This window comes from Acomys minous, assembly GCF_964271855.1.
Source record: "Acomys minous genome assembly, chromosome: 17".
Lineage (NCBI taxonomy): Eukaryota > Metazoa > Chordata > Mammalia > Rodentia > Muridae > Acomys > Acomys minous.
The window spans coordinates 57,928,315-57,947,901 of NC_140500.1; the positions used below are offsets into that span (position 1 = coordinate 57,928,315).

At 43.6% G+C, this 19,587-nt stretch overlaps 1 protein-coding gene across 5 annotated transcripts in view; it reads right to left on the reverse strand.

The window, feature by feature from the left end:
• Window positions 1–19,321, reverse strand: part of ALMS1 (ALMS1 centrosome and basal body associated protein) — an 84,575-nt gene extending 65,254 nt beyond the window's left edge. For 2 of the 5 annotated variants that reach the window (XM_084766377.1, XM_084766378.1), the window contains exons 1-4: window positions 18,839–19,321; window positions 8,963–9,088; window positions 7,278–7,470; window positions 551–668 (exon numbers count right to left, since the gene is read on the reverse strand). In XM_084766377.1, coding sequence (XP_084622503.1) covers window positions 551–668; window positions 7,278–7,470; window positions 8,963–9,088; window positions 18,839–19,207 — 806 coding nt within the window. In that variant the 5' untranslated portion in view covers window positions 19,208–19,321. The remainder of the gene's footprint in view (window positions 1–550; window positions 669–7,277; window positions 7,471–8,962; window positions 9,089–18,838) is intronic. The other 3 variants (XM_084766376.1, XM_084766379.1, XM_084766381.1) reach the window with 3 other exon arrangements.
• Window positions 19,322–19,587: the final 266 nt, after the last annotated feature.

Sequence of the window (19,587 nt, forward strand, 5' to 3'; positions counted from 1 at the left end):
CCAGGCATGGTGGCACAGGCCTTTAATCCCAGTAGAGGCAGGTGGATCTCTGTAAGTCTGAGGCCAACCTGGTCTACAGAGTGAGTCCCAGGGCAGCCAAGGCTAAAGCAGAGAAACCCTGTCTCAAAAAAAAAAAAAAATCTTCCTTATATTTGCACATAGTCTAAAGAAAGCTAACTAGACCAATTCAATAACAGCTGAGCACACTTCAAGTGCAGGCAGACTAGTATCCTAGAAGTGGTGGCTTTTTTGCAGAACAAAGGTAAAATGGAAGGGAAGGACAGTGGTTGCATACAGAGATTTAGAAAAAAAGAAACTGATAATGAAAGTATGCCTAAAAGGCTACACAAAACCACTTTATTTCCAAATGAACTATAGTTACCTGGTATATGCATCTCTACATGTAAAAACTGCACCAATTTAATATACAAGAATGTGTCAAGAATACCTAACCCCTACTCCCAATCCACTTTTGCCTGAAGCCATTAATACTAATAACAACTTACTATAAAGTAGAAAGTTTACAAGGCAAACAAATGAATCACCCTACCTCAAAGGTGCAAATTCTAGTTCGCTTTGTTGCAACAAGGAGTCAGGCTCAAACTCCTGGTCTTGTGTCAAACATGTCAGCAAAGGCAAATCAGGAGCAGCAAAATTATCCTGTATCACTGCAAAGTTTCAAATGTAAAAAGGCTCAGCAATCGAAAAGTGCAATGTCTGACTTTCTTATGCAATACTTTAAAGCACGTAAACATGCTACTATCTGGAAGATTCTACATCATTATAATAGCAGTATAACAGCAGCAGCAACCACCTATGGATCCTGGAAGCCCAAGCATTTAAAATACAGCATTTTGGGGCTGGAGCGATGGCTCAGAGGTTAAGAGCACTGGCTGTTTTTCCAAAGGTCACGAGTTCAATTCCCAGTAACCACATGGTGGCTCACAACCATCTATAATGAGATCTAGTGCCCTCTTCTGGTCTGCAGGTGCACATGCAGGCAGAACACTATGCATAATAAATCTAAAGCTAAAAATAAAATACAGCATTTCATTTAATGCATGACAACTCTGAAGAATAAGTACTGTTTACTATAGCTACCTTATGGGTGAGGAAACAAGATTACAATACTTAATATCATTAAATAATTTCTTAATATGTAAACAAGTTAAGTACCACATTTTAACTTTTTAGGTGTTCATTAAGAATTTGTTTTGTTTTTCTGAGACAGGGTCTCTCTGTGTAGCCATGGCTGTCCTGGACTCACTTTGTAAACCAGGCTGGCCTCGAACTCACAGTGATCCGCCTGCCTCTGCCTCCCACCATTAACAATTAAAGCATGTCTTCTTTACTATCACGTTTCTATTTTGTGTGAGCAGTTAGGTAGGTGGGTAGGTGTGAGTGTGCACTGGTGTTCAAATGACAATCAGGAGACAACCTGCAGTAACCATTTCTCTCCTCCCACTATGTGGAAAAAATCAACCTTTGGTCATCAGGTTTGGCAGCAGGTGCCTCTGTCTGCTAAATCACATTGCTGGCCCCTCAATCATACGAGGTAATATAAAAACTAATACCATTATATCAAAGTGTAATTTAAGGCTCTAGGGCCCTATGACACTCTTAGGAAGTGATGATAAAAAATTATATTGAAAATAATATGGAAACAAGGCCTCCCTTTTAAATAAATAGTTTTGTTTTACAAAATGGTCTAGAAAACTATGTATAATAAGTAATATTTAAGTAAGAGGTGGTCAATTTTTAATAAATAAACATTTCTTAAATTTCCTGTTTACACTCTATTATGAGAAGATATCACAAACAAATGCTCTCTGGAGTTCTGGTTCTGAAATGTATAAAATAGGTATGTTATCTAAAGAGTTTGAAAACTTACGTTAAAGAAAAAAACATTATGGTTTCCTACCAACATAAAGTAACTTTTTGTTGCTGGTCTTGGCTGGGAGGAGGGGCGGGGTGCTGTTTTTTCAGGGGGTTTCTCTGTGTGGCCCTAGCTGTCCTGGAATCCTTCCTCTATGTAGATCAGGGTGGCCTCAAACTCTGAGATCTACCTGCCTCTGCTTCTTCCTCCCAAGTGCTAGGAGGGCTAAATGCATGTGTCACCATGCCCAGCTTAGTAAGTCTTATGTCTTTAAATATATAAAACTAGTGTGACATATGTATTCCCTATAGAACTTACAAAGTTACAAAAGCAAAAACTAAATATTCATAGAAATAAAATTTTATTTCTAAAACAGTAGTCTACTAAAATTGACTTTAGTAATGTGTTGTTAAAACTAAACTGCTTTCTGTACATTAGTTTAATGATTGCTACAGCACTTTCTTGATATCAACTACTACCCCGCGAGGACTCCACCTGGCACCAGCCTTCTCCCTGGAATGCCCTCAAAGAATTTTTGCTCACAGTATTACTATTCACAGCAGTTTTATTGCTCACAGTGGTGCTACAGCCCCTCACTTGGAGCCCTAATGTTCTCACTACTCTGGAGTCAGCACACGTGCTTGGTTGCTATCAAACTCTACAAAGCCACTTTATCACGGCTATATCCTCAATGGCAAGCAAAGTATCTGCTACACTCAGGAGGTATTTAAATTAAAACTGTTTGCTGAATTGGTTAAAAATAAGAAATAGAGGTGGCTGGAGAGATGGCTCAGAGGTTAAGAGCACTGACTGCTCTTCCAGAGGTATTGAGTTCAATTCCCAGCAACCACATGGTGGCTCACAACCATCTATAAAGAGATCTCATGCCCTCTTCTGGTGTGCAGGCGTACGTGTAGTCAGAACACTGTAAACACAGTGTTGATAGTGTATCAGTGTTTGATACAGGATGTAGTATACAGAAAATGAGAATACACCTTCAATAGTGGCATCTAAGGAAAGACACATTCATTGTCAACACAATTTCTTTGACAAATGCTTTTTTTAAAAAAGATAGATAGACAGATAGTAACTTTAAAAATATCATTTTAGGGGACTAGAGAGATGCCTCAGCAGTTAAGAGCAGTAGCTGTTCTTCCAAAGGACCCAAATTCAATTCATAGCACCCATATGGCAGCTCACAACTGTCTGTAGCTCCAATTCCAGGGAAATCTGGCACCTTCACAGACATACATGCAGACAAAACACCAATACATATAAAATAAAAATGAATGAATCTTTGAAAAAATATTATTTTAGTCAGTAAAGTGCTTTCTGCGCAAGTGCGAAAACCTGGGTTCAATTCCACAAGATGATGTAAGAAAGTTAGGCATGGTACTGCACACCTGCAATCCTAGACGGGAAAGGTGAGGCTGGGCAGATCCTTGGTCTGCTAACCAGCCAGTGAGTCAAAGGCGAGTGTCAAGCGCATAAGTGAATAGCTCCTAAGGAACAACACCCAAGGATGTTGCCCAGGGACACATTTGAAACACCCACACACATCCACACACAGAAAGAAAACATTTTAACATCAGAGATTTAGTACGACTCATCTTTGGCACTGACTTAGAAAATAATTTTTAAACCTTCAAAACAAGACAGTCTTCATCCCTGGAAAAATCAACAAAGTTTTTAAAAACAAACTAGTCTAATACCACAAAAGGATTTGTGACTATAAGAAATTATTTTCAATTAACTCAAAACACTGGTCATTTAAATGATCTGGTAATCTTTAAAATATTGGTTATCTAGAGCTGGAGAGATAGTTCAATAGTCAAGAGCACTGGCTCCAGCTAGGCAGTGGTGGTGCACACTTTTAATCTCACCACTCAGGAGGCAGAAGCAAGCAGGTCTCTGTGAGTTTGAGGCCAGCGTGATCTACAGAGTGATTCCAGGACAGCCAGGGCTACACAAGAGAAACCCTGTCCCGTTAAAAAAAGACAAAGAAAAGCATCACACAGATTGTGACTTACAATCATCTGTAACTCTACTCCCAGGGGATCTGACATCCTGTTCTGGCCTCCTCCAGCATCAGTCTTGGGTGGTGCACAAACATACATGCAGGCAAAACACCCATACACATAAAATCATATGAAAAATAAATAATGAAATTAAAAATTACTTATCCCTAACCAGGTTTCAGAACTTACAGAATCGTAAATATACAAAGCCAAGAAATCATAAGTAATTAGTTTTTTTTATATTTATTTATTTATTTATTTATTATGAATACAGTACTCTGCCTGCATGCACACCTGCATGCCAGAAGAGGGCATCAGATCACATTAGAGATGGTTATGAGCCACCATGTGGTTGCTGGGAATTGAACTCATAACCTCTGGAAGAGCAGTCGGTGCTCTTAACCTCTGAGCCATCTCTCCAGCCCCAAGTAATTAGTTATAAGCACCATTTGAGCATCTCCTTAAATATCGGAGTGGAGTTTGAAAGTTAAATCAGGTAAGTAGAAAATGCTGTTTCTAAAGGAGCAAGCCACAATTAAAGTTTTCAAGCACGCCATGTACATGTGTGTAATTGAAGGGAAGGGTGTACAGCTAACAGACAACGCCTTCCCATACTGCTCTCAACTGTTCGCTTTCTCCCATGTGGATAGATGCTGCCAGCACAGGTGCCTCTATCACTGTCATATCAATGGCATCTGCCATTGGTGAAAGCCTAATACCATGATGGTAGCATCCATGCAGGACAGAACAGCAGGAATAGCATGTCCACTGGCCAAAAGATGCAAGAACCAGCTTTAAATGTCTTACTTTATCTACTGTAAAGGAAAAACTGCAGCTATACAATACATTAGGACACTAGAAACTGCACTGTATGTTCTCTCATTAAATCTGAAATCTTTCTATTACAGAATTTTCCTTGATGATTTGCTTTAACAGATCTTATTTTCTGTTACTAGCATTCTACCTTTTTGATGAAGATCTTATATTAAGTTAAATGCAGCATCCTATACTTAACATGTCCTCGGTTTAACCTCTACACTGCAAGTAAGCAGGCATTTTTGGTCAAGGGTCAGAATATAAGTAGTTTGGGCCTGTTGATAACATGTAAACAAACTGTGACGTACACTTTGTTTTCACGATCTTTTAAAAATTCAAATGGTAGAGCTTGTAACTCAGCAGTAAAGTATTTGCCAAGCATGTGCAAAGCCCTGGGTTCAATCCAGAGCACCACAATAAAAGTAAAAAAACAAAATGCTTCCAGGCTTGGAGGTATGCACACATATGCCAGCAACCAGGAAGATCTAGAGTTCCTAGCAGGATAGGATATGTCACACGTGATGCTCTCTGGGAACAACTAAATTAGATAAACAAGTATGAAAAATAAGCATTCTAAAACTTGTATTCAAGAGTACAAAACCGAGCTTCGGCCTGTGGACTACCATTTTTAGACTCCTGCTCTTGAAACTGCAGTAACACTAATCCATAGTAATACTGTCATCTAGTTATGGAAAGTTCTTCACAGAAAAGGAGGCAAATATGAAAGCAAACTAAGACATATAGACACTTATTATTTGTGAGGAAATACTGAGACTCCACTGGTGAAGGAACATCAAAGATAGTGTCTTTCCCAAGAGCAACTGTGCTATGGAAGACTAATGACAAACGCCCATGAGACTGGGTGTGACCACCTCTCAGCCGTGGGCATGCTAAAAGGAGGATCAACAGCATGTTTAATATAGCTAAGTTAACTAGCCAGTGTGAAAAACCAGAACTAACTAATCCTTTTGAGTATAGCGCCACAGAGACCCTCAATTAAAATGGATTATTTAAACCAAACTAACAAGTCACCCCACACGTGCATGTGCGTGCACACGCACACACAGTTTTATAAAATATAAGCCAGGTGGTGTACACCTTTAATCCCAACACTCAAGAAGCAGAGGTAGGCAGCTCTCTCTGAGTTTGAGGCCAGTTTGGTGTAAAAAGCAAGTCCAGGACAGCCAAGTCTACACAGAAAAATCCTGTCTTGAAAAAGAAAAGAAGCCGGGTGGTGGTGGCGCACGCCTTTAATCTCAGCACTTGGGAGACAGAGGCAGGTGGATCACTATGAGTTCGAGGCCAGCCTGGTCTACAAAGTGAAAAGAAAGAAAGAAAGAGAGAGAGAGAGAGAGAGAGAGAGAGAGAGAGAGAGAGAGAGAGAGGAAGGAAGGAAGGAAGGAAGGAAGGAAGGAAGGAAGGAAGGAAGGAAGGAAGGAGAAAAGAAAAGAAAAACAAGCTATTACCACTGGTTAAAGACACAGAAGCTTTGGGGCTGGAGAGAGAGCTCTCTCTCAGGAGGATCTAGGTTTGAATGCCAGCTGTGGGCCCTTGTCAGAAGGCGGAGGAGATGCTCCAGTAAGCTTCCCTTGTGCTAGGACAACGGTGAGCATATCCCTGCTGGCATTAACCCACCAGACCAGAAATGTGTTAAAAGGCTAGTTCCTTGCAGGAACACTTCCAAAGCACAGACCCTAAACCACACAAAAGGTGTCAAAGATGGGTCTTTGAAGAAATACATATCAAAGCTGCCCTGGAGACAAGCCCCAGGAGGTGTCCTGGCCCTGTATCCTGTAATTCAGATACCCTTTGTTTAAAAACCCAGAGATTTAGTGAGGTGGGGAATCCCCGTTTCTCCCTCCTGTAGCTCCCCTGTCTTTGATTAAGCTTAGTGAATTAAAATCTAGCTCTCTGGCTTTTTTTTTTTTTTTAAGATTTATTTATTTATTATTATGTATACAGTGTTCTACCTACACTCGCAGGCCAGAAGAGAGCATCAGATCACATTATAGATGGTTGTGAGCCACCATGTGGTTGCTGGAAATTGAACTTAGGACCTCTGGAATAGCCATCAGTGCTCTTAACCTCTGAGCCATCTCTCCAGCCCCGAGCTCTCCAACTCTTAACTGTCCTTATTTCAACCAAGTGCGATGGTTTACACACACACACACACACACACACACACACACACACACACACACACACACACACACACACACACGCCGCCAGCTGGAAGGGAGGCAGATTCCTATTGTCTCAAGCCCTCAACCCTGGCTAGGCCCGCCCTGCACTCCCTAGAGCTGGTTCTCAGGACAGAGCCTTCTTCCTCAGCTAGCCTCCAGAAGGCTGAAGAAAACTGACCAGATTCTCAGCCCAGCCTCCTAGAGAAAGGAGGCCACACCCAGAATCCATCATCCCAGTTCCAGGGAACCCGACGTGCTCTTCTGGCCTCCGTGGGCACCAGGCACAAGCATGGTGCACAGACGGACATGCATGCGGGTCAAACATCCACGCTCATCAAGTAAAATAAAATGTTTTTAAGAAGACAAAACGTACAGAGACATTACCTAGCAATGGAGAACACAAGAGATCTAGCTTTGGTTCCTTTACTGGACGCTGTGACTGAGCCAATCCACCTTCCTCCAGAGAGGGGAGCTCTGTTACTTCTGCTCCTTCTCTTCTGCCAGTCCCGGTCTGAGATGTATCCAGGGTTTGCAAAGAGTCCCTTTCCTGAGGAAGATGATGCCAAGATCCTGCTCTCTGAAACAATTTAAAGGGAAGGGTACTGGTCACTAACTGAGTTGACACATTAACACTCCAACTCCCGTCTATTCACGGCATGCTTAACAATGATCTTGCCACAGCGGGAAAGGAAAACTGTCCCTTCTAGGCTCCATCTCCCTACTAACCTCCTTCTAGCCCTCTTCTACCACTCTCCTAGCACCAGGTAGTCACTGACACTTGTGCTGTGTTCTCAGTCCTCACGACATTTGGTACTACATGACAAATCCATACTGTGGTAATTAAAAAAAAAAACAACTTAGCAAATATTTCTAAACCTAGCTACAGCATTCCTTAGGCAAAATGCAACAGGTGCTTCAGAAAATAATTTAGCATATTCTTGTAAAGTTATATATACCAATAAATAACTTAGCTCATCTATCCCTAGGTATTTACTCAGTAGAAATGAAGTCATGTTTACTCAAAAACCTAAAAGAATATTATCCAACAATGAAGATTAAAGAGTTGATACATGCAACATGAGCTAATTTCAGAAGGAAAGAAATCAAAAATTAAAAAACTACACACTATAATTTTGAAAAGGCAAAGCCACAGAGCCACCACTAGAGGTAATATATAAGGTCAGGGACTGGAGAAGGCAATGATTAAAACAGCATTCAGAAACTTTTGTACAGAGTTGGGGATTTAGTTCAGTGGTAGAGCGTTTGCCCTGGGTTTGGGCCTCAGCTCTGGGGGGGAAAAAACCAGAAACTTTTGTACATAACAATAATGCTATATGTCTCAAACACAATGATATTTACAAGACTGTATCTTTCAAATCTTATCTGACAAAGCAGTTCACTTTATGTATCAATAAACTTAGCTGTTTAAAATAAAAATAGACAGCAGGGCAATGGTGATGCACACCTTTAATCCCAGGACTCAGGAGGCAGAGGCAGGAGGATTTCTGTGAGTTCTAGGCTAGCCTGGTCTACAGAGCAAATTCCAAGACAGCCAGAGCTATACATAGAAACCCTATCTGGAAAAACCAAACAAATGGAAATCGGCACCTTTCCTTTTAAAGTATACTACTTATGGCCAGGTAATAAGTTTCTAATTTTGAATGTATTAATTTTTTTTTTTTTTTTAGTTTTTCGAGACAGGGTCTCTCTGTGTAGCCTTGGTTGTCCTGGACTCACTTTGTAGACCAGGCTGGCCTCGAACTCACAGCGATCCGCCTGCCTCTGCCTCCCGAGTGCTGGGATTAAAGGCGTGCGCCACTACCGCCCGGCACACTAACTTCTTATATGGTAACCATCCTAAGAGATAAGGCACATACACAAAGGCTCTGTACCATACTCCTGAAGAGGGTAGAGGATTGAAAGCAAAGTGCAGGGACGAGCTTCTGCTGCACATAAAGTTACGCAGTCCTATCAGGACACTGAAACAGCAACTCACCCCTGCACATTCCTCATATCACAGCATTTCTTGTGCTGCTGGTAAAAAGAAAAAGAATTTGCCCCACACTTACCTCATCCTCCCCAGAGCCCCACTGCACTGCTGTTTCCAATGACACCGTACTGGAGTTGGAAACCTGCGCACAAGTCTGGTCTTGATAAGCTGATGGCTGCCACACAGGGCAAGTCACGGGAACAACCTGATCAATCAAGCACACATAAGCAGAATAATGTATAATAGTGAAAGCAACCATGCTAGAATCCACTTTTTACTCTATAAAATGCTTTCATGTTGTTATACAAGGCTATTCTCCAAGCATAACAGCATTACCATCTTCATCAGAAGCAGCCGTAACTACCCACAGAGACTCAAAACCAGACCTACTGACCTTCCCTCACAGGAGGATGTGCAGAAAGTCAATTTAAGGCAGGCACACCTAGGATATAGTTTAGTGGCTTGCGATATATTTGGTTTGGATCATGCACACACAGCCTTGGAATACTGCACTTGCCAGACTAGTTCCCTCACCTGCATGTACTATGCACACACATCTCTCTCCAAAGAATGCACCTCAGAACCCCTTAACTCTCCACCTGCACAGGCCACATGCATTTCACCATGAACAACAGCATAAGCTTCTCTGCCCCTAACAACAATCAAATTTAGCAGGGCATGGCGGTACACGCCTGTGATCCCAGCACTCAAGAGGCAGAGGCACGCAAATCTCTGGTCAGTCTGGTCTACAAAGGCGAGTCCAGAACAGTAAGGGCTACACAGAGAAATCTTGTCTCAAACAAACAAACAAACAAAAAACAGAACAAAAAAAATCAAATGTAGACTGTTTCTATTCAAGTATAATGTATCTGAACAGGACAAAGAGAAAGACTGATCTGGCCCGAACTGGTTTGGGGTGTATGCACAGTAAGAAAACTGTTTCAATGAATTTTTAGGAAAAATCCTATTTATAATATTATCTATTATATGGGCAAACATGAATCAAATCAGATGCATTATGAGAAGAAACATGTGCAGTAGGAAAAATATATGGCCTAATCTATCAATTAAAATAAGAGAACAGCAAACTACACCCGAGTAATCAGCCCCTCCTGCCTAAGGCCCTCTGCTCACAGGGCCTTCCAACCTCAGTAGTGCATTTGCTCACACAGCTGGACTTGGAATCCTTACTTTGGCTTATCATTGTTTGCCTATCTGGGGTCAGTATATGTTTATTCAATCTCCCCCAGAAACACACGCACACGGACGCACGCACACACGCGCGCGCACACACAGACGCACGCACACACGCGCATGTGCACACACACACACTTTTACTTCACAGTACTATCCCAGTTATTTAAGTTCATCAACCAGTTAGACCCAAACATACTTTTCACTAAACTCTTCCAGTTCCCAAAATTCTATACCTACAGTAAAAGCAACTAAGAAAAAAAATGTGAATTACCTATTTTACAGTCTTACTGCTTACAGCCACAAATCCAACCCTTATATCAGGAGCTACAGTCAGCTTATAGCATGAGGAGAAGGATCAGGGAAAAGTAAGAGGTGTTATGTGGCGGACACCATGACCGCCATTCCCTCCAGGTGCAAATGTCTCTCTGGCTCAGAGGCCAGAATCTGAACACAATTGTGGGGGGTGGGGGGAGAGAAAACAAACTAGTGGATGTGATGTGGTAGCACATGCCTATAATCCCAGCACTCTGGGAGGCAGAGGCAGGTGGATCTCTGTGAGTTTGAGGCCAGCCTGGTCTACAAAGTGAGCCCAGGACAGCCAGGACTACACAGAGAAACCCTGTCTCAAAACCACCACCCTCCCAAAAAAAAGAAAGAAGAAAACAAAACAAAACACTGTGAAGATCACCTGTGTAAAGTCATTTACCTTTCCTGAGGCACATCTCAACAGAACCATGCTTAAAGCCAAATGTAAGGTGACCTATTTTAATCAATTAGCCTTCTTTTCCCAGCTATAAACCAGTACTTTTGGGGGGAAAAAATCTCCCAAACAATATAACGAGCAATGTTTATAGTTAAAATACATCTTCCTTTCCCTTAGACCTATGCATAGTAAGAATTCCTTTCACTTGCTTTGACTGATTTCTGTCTTTCATCTGATTTCATCTGCAAACCTTCACAAAGCACCCACAAATCACTTATAATCATTTTAAGTAGAAATCTTTTAGACAGAGCAGGTTATAGTTAGGAAAACATGTATATACATATAAATATATGCATGTAACAATGAAAAAAGACACCAAAGAGATAGGGGTATATGGAAGGGTTTGGAGGGAGGAAAGGAAAGAAGAAAATGGTGTAGTTACAATCTCAAAAATATAAGGAAAAAAGCATACCAAACATTTTCCTTTTTGTTTGTTTGTGTTTTTCCAGACAGGTTCTTTCTGTGTAGTCCTGGCTGTCCTGGAACTCACTCTGTACACCAGGCTGGCCTAGAACTCAGAGATCCTCTGCCTCTGCCTCTGCCTCTGCCTCCTGAGTGCTAGAATTAAAGGCTTGAGCCACCAATGCCCAGCACATTTTATTTACCCTTTTAAATTTTAGTACATTTTACATTCTTGAAACAAGATAACTTGAAAATTGTTAAGACAGTTGGTCTGAGACTCTTGAAAAGCCCCCCAGGCCTCTGGGAGTATACTTTCACAATGAACTCCACCTTTGCTTCTAATTTATCGTTAATTCTCTCCTGTAGCCTAAGACAGAGCTCTGCAACACCTGAGACCAGAGAGGAGTGACTGCTGGACTCTGCAGTGCTAAAAGGCAACTCCTCTGTTAGTTAAGAGGTAATAGGAAAACTGCAACCAAAAAAATAAATAAATAAATAAAGCAAGAAACAAAGAACAAAAAACCTCTACATCAACCAAAAGAAAAGAGAACCCAAAAGATACAAATTCACTTTGTCAACTTCTATCTAGAATCCAAACAGCTAATCTACTACAAATTAACAAGAGGAAAAATATTGCAAAAGTAATGACTATTTATATGCAAATTTGAGTTTACAAGAAATTAAGAAAAATTAGTAGGGCTAATTTAAAAATCAGAATAGAAATTGTACAGGTAGCTCAGCTGGAAGAGGACTTGCCTGGTACACACAAAGCCCTGGGGTCAACCTCCAGCACCATATCAACACCACAAGTGTGGTGATACAGGCCTATAATCCCAGGACTTCAGGGTGTGTAGCAGGAGAATCAAGTCATCCTTGGCTAGTGAGTTTGAGGCTAGCCTGGGCTACATGCTACGCTTCTCTAAGGTACTTTCAGTTAGCCTGACCAACACATTGCTCAATCCTGGTACTCACACCTCCGTAATGAAAGAAGGGAGCCGACTCCCATAAATTATCCGCTGACTTCCACCATGAGTGTGTGCACACATGAAGGCACATATACGCACACAAACACCCAAATACAACAGATTAAATAAAAACAGGGGCTGGAGAGTACACTCAGCAGTTGAGTTTGGCCACTCTTCCATTTGGCCTAAGTTCAATTCCCAGCACCCAAAGACAGCTCCAGCTCCAGGAGATCCCATACATTCTTCTGGCCTCAATGGCCACCTGTGCATGCATACACACAAAAAAAATTTAAATCTACTTTCTTAAACATGCCCAATAAGCTAAGGTAAGCTTAAGACTGTAGGCACAAAAGAAATATTACAATAAAAAAAAAAAGACTGTAGGCATAAGGTTATTGTGTAATTCAAATGCTGATTTCTGTACCCCCATATCTGGTTGCAAGCCTGGTTCTGAGAATCTCCTGTCTCAATGTTGTGTAAACACTGCTTCCCAATTGTCCCTTGATATGTCAGTAAAGTAGTTTACAGCCACTTGCTGAGCAGGGCAGAGAATAGGGCTGGACTTCTTGCCAGCCAGGGGAGGAGTTAGCAGAGGAAGTAGGGGATTCAGCCAGAGGCAGAGGTGCAGGAAAGATGAAAAAGATTCAGCTGGAGCAAAGAAAGAACTGAAAAGCAAGTAACTTAGGAATTTTGGTAAAGACAGAGTCAGGATTACATAGAGGGTTAAGAACAGTCTTAAACTGCTCAAGATTGTATTGTAAAGCCTTATAAACAGATATAAAAAGAGTCTCAATTATTTGTGTGATAGACAGGTTAAGAAAAAAACTAAGCTGGGTGGTAGTGGCGCATGCCTTTAGTCCCAACACTCAGGAGGCAGAGGCAGGCAAATTACTGTGAATTCGAGGTCAGCCTGGTCTACAAGGCAAGTCCAGGGCAGCCAAGGCTAAACAGAGAAACTCTGTCTCAAAAAACCATAAATAAATAAATAAATCAACAGCCAGTAATCCCAGTACTTTGACAGAGCAAGGACTTTTAAAGAGTTCAAGGCCAACCTGGGCTATAGCAAGTTCCAGATCCTAACACAGACACACACATACAAGTCAGTTAATAATTAAATAAATGCTTCACTGGGCAGTGGTGGTGCACGCCTTTAGTCCCATCACATGAGAGGCAGAGGCAGTTGGGTCTCTGTGAGTTCCAGGACAGCCAGGGCTACACAAAGAAACCCTATCTCAAAAAAGCCAACCAAACAAATAAATACAGATTAAACCAAGAAGGTAAAAGACCTGTATCCAAAAGAGTCTAAGATGCTAATCAAATAAAAATTTAAAAACAGCCATAGCCAGGCATGGTGGCACACATCTTTAAATCCCAGGCAGAGGCCAGCCTGATCCATATAGCTGAGTTCCAGGTCATCCAAGCAAGCTATACAGTGAGAGAGGTAGGGAGAGGCTAAGAGGGGGGTTAGCACAAATAAACCGATAGTGGATATCTGGAGGCTAGAAAGAAATAGTATGTTAGCAGGCCCGTACTACCCAAGCAACACACAAAGTCAACACCATGTACAGAAAGCAAGTTGGGGGGCAAAAGGTTTACTCGGCTTACACTTCCACATTGCAGCTCAAACCGAAGAAGGCAGGACAGGAACTGATGCAGAGGCCATGGAGGAGTGCTGCTAGTAATCTTGCTCCCCATGGCTTGCTCAACCTGCTTTCTTGGAGTTTTTTTGTTTGTTTGTTTTTCGAGACAGGGTTTCTCTGTGTAGCCTTGGCTGTCCTGGACTCACTTGTAGACCAGGCTGGCCTCGAACTCACATCCATCTGCCTGTCTCTGCCTGTCATTGCTGGGATTAAAGGCATGCGCCACCACACTTGGCTTTCTTATAAACCCAGGACCACCAGCTTGTGACTCAGGTAAAAAGAGCTGACAAGACCCTTAGATCAATAGCCAGCACAGAAGAAAGGAAAGTAAAATGTGCTGGGCGGTGGTGGTACAAGCCTTTAATCCTAGCACTCAGGAGGATGAGTTCAAGGCCAGGATGGTAGACAGAGTGATTTCCAGGACAGTCAGTACTACACAGAGAAACCCGGTCCAAAAAACCTAAAAAGGGCTGGGTGGTGGTGGCACACACCTTTAATCCCAGCACTCGGGAGGCAGAGGCAGGTGGATCGCTGTGAGTTCGAGGCCAGCCTGGTCTACAAGGCAAGTCCAGGACAGCCAAGGCTAAACAGAGAAACCCTGGCTCGGAAAACAAAACAAAAACACTTAAAAAAAAAAAAAGTAAAATATTTGGTATGCTTTTTTTTTTTTGAGATTATAATTATATCATTTTTCTTTCCTTTCCTCCCTCTAGTTATTACTTTAGATGAGAGATCGGCTGACACATGCAGAAAACCCTGGGGTTGTTCAATTTAAAACCCAATAGGAAACAGACAGCCAAAATAAAGAAATGGGCAAAAGCTCTAAATGGACATTTCTGTACAGTAAATGTATGAATGATCAGTAAGAACAAGAAAACATGTTCATCATCAGACATGGCGACTCAGAGGCAGAGTGTGATTAACATGCACCAAGATCAGGATTCATAATCCCCAACTTCAGAAAGCAGACAATGAAAGGAGGCCCACCTACACCTGCACATACCCTCTCATATAAATAACTGATGTACGCAGGGCTGGGTATGATAGCCACACCTTTATTCCCAGCACTCGGGAATCTGAGGCGGTAGGATCTCCCGAGTTCAAAGCCAGCCTGATCAACACAGCAAGTTCCAGGCCAGCCAGGGCTATATAGTGAGAACCTGTCTCAAAAACATAACAAAACTTCCAAAAAGGAAAGACATCCCAAGTTCTAAAAAAGTATTTCTCTACCACAATTAGACAGGTCACTGTAATCCAGAAAAACAATGCTCTCATATTAGGTATGGGAAGAGTTAAAGTGGGCTAATTTAAGAATTCCTCCATGAGGCCTAAAAAAAGAGATTTAGCTGGGCATGATGCCACACTCCTTTAATCCCAGCACTCAGAAGAAAGAGGCAGATGGCTCTCTGTGAGTTCGAGGCTAGCCTGGTCTATGAAGCTAGGCCAGGACAGCCAGGGCTACACAAAGAAACCCTGTCTCGAAAACCAAAATTAAAATAAATGTAAATATTCATAGTTACTAAAATAAGAAGTCAGAACAAACTAAGCTAGCACGGTTCTCTTTCTCTATGGTCTAGATGTAGATAATGTACTACTTCAATCTTCTAGTCCACACCACTTCTCCAAGTGATGTGGACTGAATTAAAAATCCAATTCAGTCTTAGCACCCATCCAGCCAATCCACCACCTGCTCAAGGCCACCATAGACCTGGCCACATCTCAAACAGCACAAGCACTTACTCATTAGCCCAACACCTGGACACTACCCTCTCCACATCCAACCCATTATTAAACGTGATGGGTTTTGCTTTCTAAATGTCGATGCTGTTCTGGGATGGGTGGTTTGTGCCAAGCCGTTCTAATCTCAGAGCACTGTTGTTTTCTTTTGGCCCCCAAAGCAGGCTAGGCTAGAGCTAGCTTAACAACCCCAGGCTGCATCTGCCTCGGGGCACACTGTCAGCACTGTCTCCACTCTTTAATGAGTACACCAGACCATCAGTAATCTGCCCCTACTCAGATATCCAGCCACATAAAAAGAAACACACAAGGAGTCCCACAAGGTAAGACGCAAACAACCAGGGCATCACAACACTGAAACAGTGACAGAAAAGTCTCCCCTTAAGAGCCTCAACTTTCTACTGGTGAATTCATTCACAGCACCATGTCACCAGCCTGTCAACACTGTCCCCCACATGACAAACTCCTCTTGAAACAACCTACTTTTCCCTATTCCCATCAATGTCCCTGTTGTATGTAGACCAGGCTGGTCCGGAACTCAGAGACCCACGTCCCTTTGCCACTAATCAGCAGTTCTCAACGTGTAAGCCTCAACCCCTTGGGGGTTGCACATCAGATATCCTGAGTTTACATTAGGATTCATCCTAACAGGAGCAAAATTACAGTTATAAAGTAGCAATGAATGGTTGCAGGTCACCACAACCTAAGGAGCTGTCTTAAAGGGTCACAGCGTTAGGAAGGTTAGGAACCACTGCTCTAAGGGTGCAGTTAGCCTCTCGGTGGTGGCGCACACCTGTAATCCCAGCACTCAGGAGGCAGAGGCAGATGGATCTCTGTGAGTTTGAGGCCAGCCTGGTCTACAGAGCAAGTTCCAGGACAGCCAGGGCTACTACAAGAGAAAACCTGTCTTGGAAAAACAAACAAAATGTTGGAATTAAAAAGCACACGCAGAGCCGGGCATGGTGGTGCATGCCTTTAAAGCCAGCACTCGGGAGGCAGAGGCCGGCCTGATCTACAAAGCGAGCCCAGGACAGCCAAGGCTACACAGTTTACCCAGTCTTGAAAAAATAAGAAACACAAACAAACAAAATAAAAAGCACATGCTACCACACCCTGTTCACTTCCTTGTTCTAAAAAGCTTTCTGAGCCGGGCATGGTGGTGCATGTCTTTAATCCCAGCACTCGGAAGGCAGAGGCTAGTGGATCGCTGTGAGTTCGAGGCCAGCCTGGTCTACAAAGTGAGTCCAGGACAGCCAAGACTACACAGAGAAACCCTGTCTCAAGAAAAAAACTTTCTGCCTGACAATATTGCAACAACCATCTAATTCGTGTCTTTCACTTATACAGGCTGCTTTAATACCCCCCAACACACACACACACACACACACACACACACACACACGCTACACTAGTTATCTTGCTGAAATACAAATCTGATCATAAACGTCTTTAAAATATTTTATTGACTTCTCCAGACTCCAGGGATAAAATAAAGCCTAGAAATCCCTGGCAAAAAGCCTTGTAGCCCACACCCACCCCGTTGGCCTTCATTCCTTGAAAATGCCAAGTTTTAAACGATGTGGGACAGTGGTAGAGAGAATGTCTGCCTAGCACGCCCAGAGGCCCTACAAAAACAAACAAACAAGCAAACAAATACAAAAAACAAACAATGTAAAATGTGAAAATGTCACACTCTTGCCAGCCTCATCTAGGCTTTTTTAAAAACCCTCGTTTAGTCAGCCTTACAGTCTTCAAGGTAATTCACCAACCTTCACTCACTGACAAATCCGAGTTTCCTATTTTATGCCTCCATAGCATTTTAGCATACACCAGTTTTACTTATGAGACCACGTGCATTTTATCTGCCCTCCCTCTTCAGAAGGGGAACACTAGGAAGGCAGCGGTTTGGTTCACCAAGATGTCCTTAGCATCAAGAACAAGGTGAGTGCTTAAAGACTAAGCTGAGTGAATTAAACACCCCTGCAATACCTAGCAAGCAAACAACACCATGGACTGCTCTGCGGCAATCAGAGCATTCTCTCACTAAGATAATGTAATTGTTCTCATTTCTTTTCTTTCTTTCTTTCTTTTTTCTTTTTTCTTTTTTTTTTTTTTTTTTTTGGTTTTGTTTTGTTTTTCAAGACAAGGTTTCTCTGTGTAGCCTTAGCTGTCCTAGACTTGATTTGTTGACCAGGCTGGCCTCGAACTCACAGCGATCTGCCTGCCTCTGCCTCCCGAGTGCTGGGATTAAAGGTGTGCGCCACCACGCCCCCATTCTCTAATTTCTATTTCCAACGTGACAACCACTTACAAAGCACGGATATTAAGCACTTGAGAAGTGATTCAAAAAGGGCCACTGACTTCCTAAGTTTCTACATTCTTTTCCCACCAAGTACTACGGCTTGCACTCAGGGCCTTGCACACAGCAGGCAAGACCTGTACCGCTTAAATACACCACCAGCCTGTCTAGTCTTGCTTATTACTAACTAGTACATAAACAACCGTTCAGTGGCCACACTGAACAACAACACAGTTCTGGGTAGTTAAAAACAAAAAACAAAAAAAAAAAGCATCAATTGAGAACGTGGTTAGGTTCTTGGCAGGACCTCTGTAACCTCGGCTCTTCCTCCATTTGGCTTTAACCTGGTGCTTTCTAATTTTCCAGACGAGAGCTGCCTCACAACGGGCTAGGGACCCGGTCATTGCTACAAATGCGGTTCCAGAGGCACACAATGGGCGGGAAGCTTCTCAAGAGTTCACGCAAAACCTATACTAAATCCTCCGGGGTTGCGGGGAGCCTTTTGCACTTCAGTAAAACTAAGATGCTTCCCCACTAGCATGCTATTATTCCCTACACTCCCTCCCCAGCTCCCACCTCCTGCCAAAAAAGCCTTTCTAACTGCACGCTCTGGGAGTACCGGCTCCCAGCGCATCTGTTGTAACTGCCCTACTTAAATAACAGAAAGAGAAAAAAGGGGGGAGGCGGGAGAAACACCAGAGATGTCATTCCCAGGAAGAAGCCGACATTGCGGAATAGTCGGGCAGCCCCACAGGCAGGGTCTGTCTCCAGTCTGTAGGCAAGGCGAGCTGCAATCAGGGCCCGACCCCGGGACCCTGGGCCAATTTCAGTAGATCAAGCAAGCAAGCAAGCAAGCAAGCATCTGGACTGGCGTTCGGATCTCAGTCCCGCTCCTCCCCACAGCCCGGCTCCTCCCCACAGCGCCGCTCCTCCCCACAGCGCCGCTTCTCACCTCCGTCTTGCTCAGATGCTCCACCGGAGCGTACAGGTGCCGCGGGGACGGGGGCGGAGGGAAAAGTCTGACAGAGTGGCCCGGGTGAGCCTCCAACCAGACTTTAGCCATCTCGTCCTCCTCCTCGTCCGCGCTCTCCCGCGGCGGGGACTCGCTGTAAAAATCCAAGTCCACCTCGGGCCCCGCCTCTTCAAACTCTTCCATTCTTACAGTCTCCTCAGAGGTCCGGGCCTCCACGGCCTCCTCGGCCTCCTCGATCGCCGCCGCTGACTCGTCCTCTTCCACCTCCTCCTCCTCCTCCTCCCCCTTCTCCTCCTCCTCCTCCTCCTCCTCCAGCTCGCCCGGCCACGGCAGGTCCTCCGGCTCCATGTTGGCGTCGCGTTCCAGGCGGCTGTAGAAGAGGAGGAGAGGGGAGGGGGCGGGCAGAGGAGCGAGTTGACTGGCGGTTGCGGCCCCGCGCAGGCGCACTTGCCGTCACCGCCTTACGCGGGGCGGGGCTGCGAGAGAACGCGCGCGTTGCTAGGGACGCCCCGCGGGGCGCGCGGGAAAGGCCGCGGAAGAGGTGGAGCGCAACCAGCTAGGTCCTTTTCGTCACCAGACCTTGCTCATAGTACTGTATGCTCACAATAAACCCAAGACCGGGCTCTGGGGGCGCTAGGAGCCCTGCACAATTCAAGCCTGGGTTTTTTTGTTGTTGTTGTTGTTCCTTTCCCCAGAATAAACCCATTATAATCACATTCGCAAGTTAA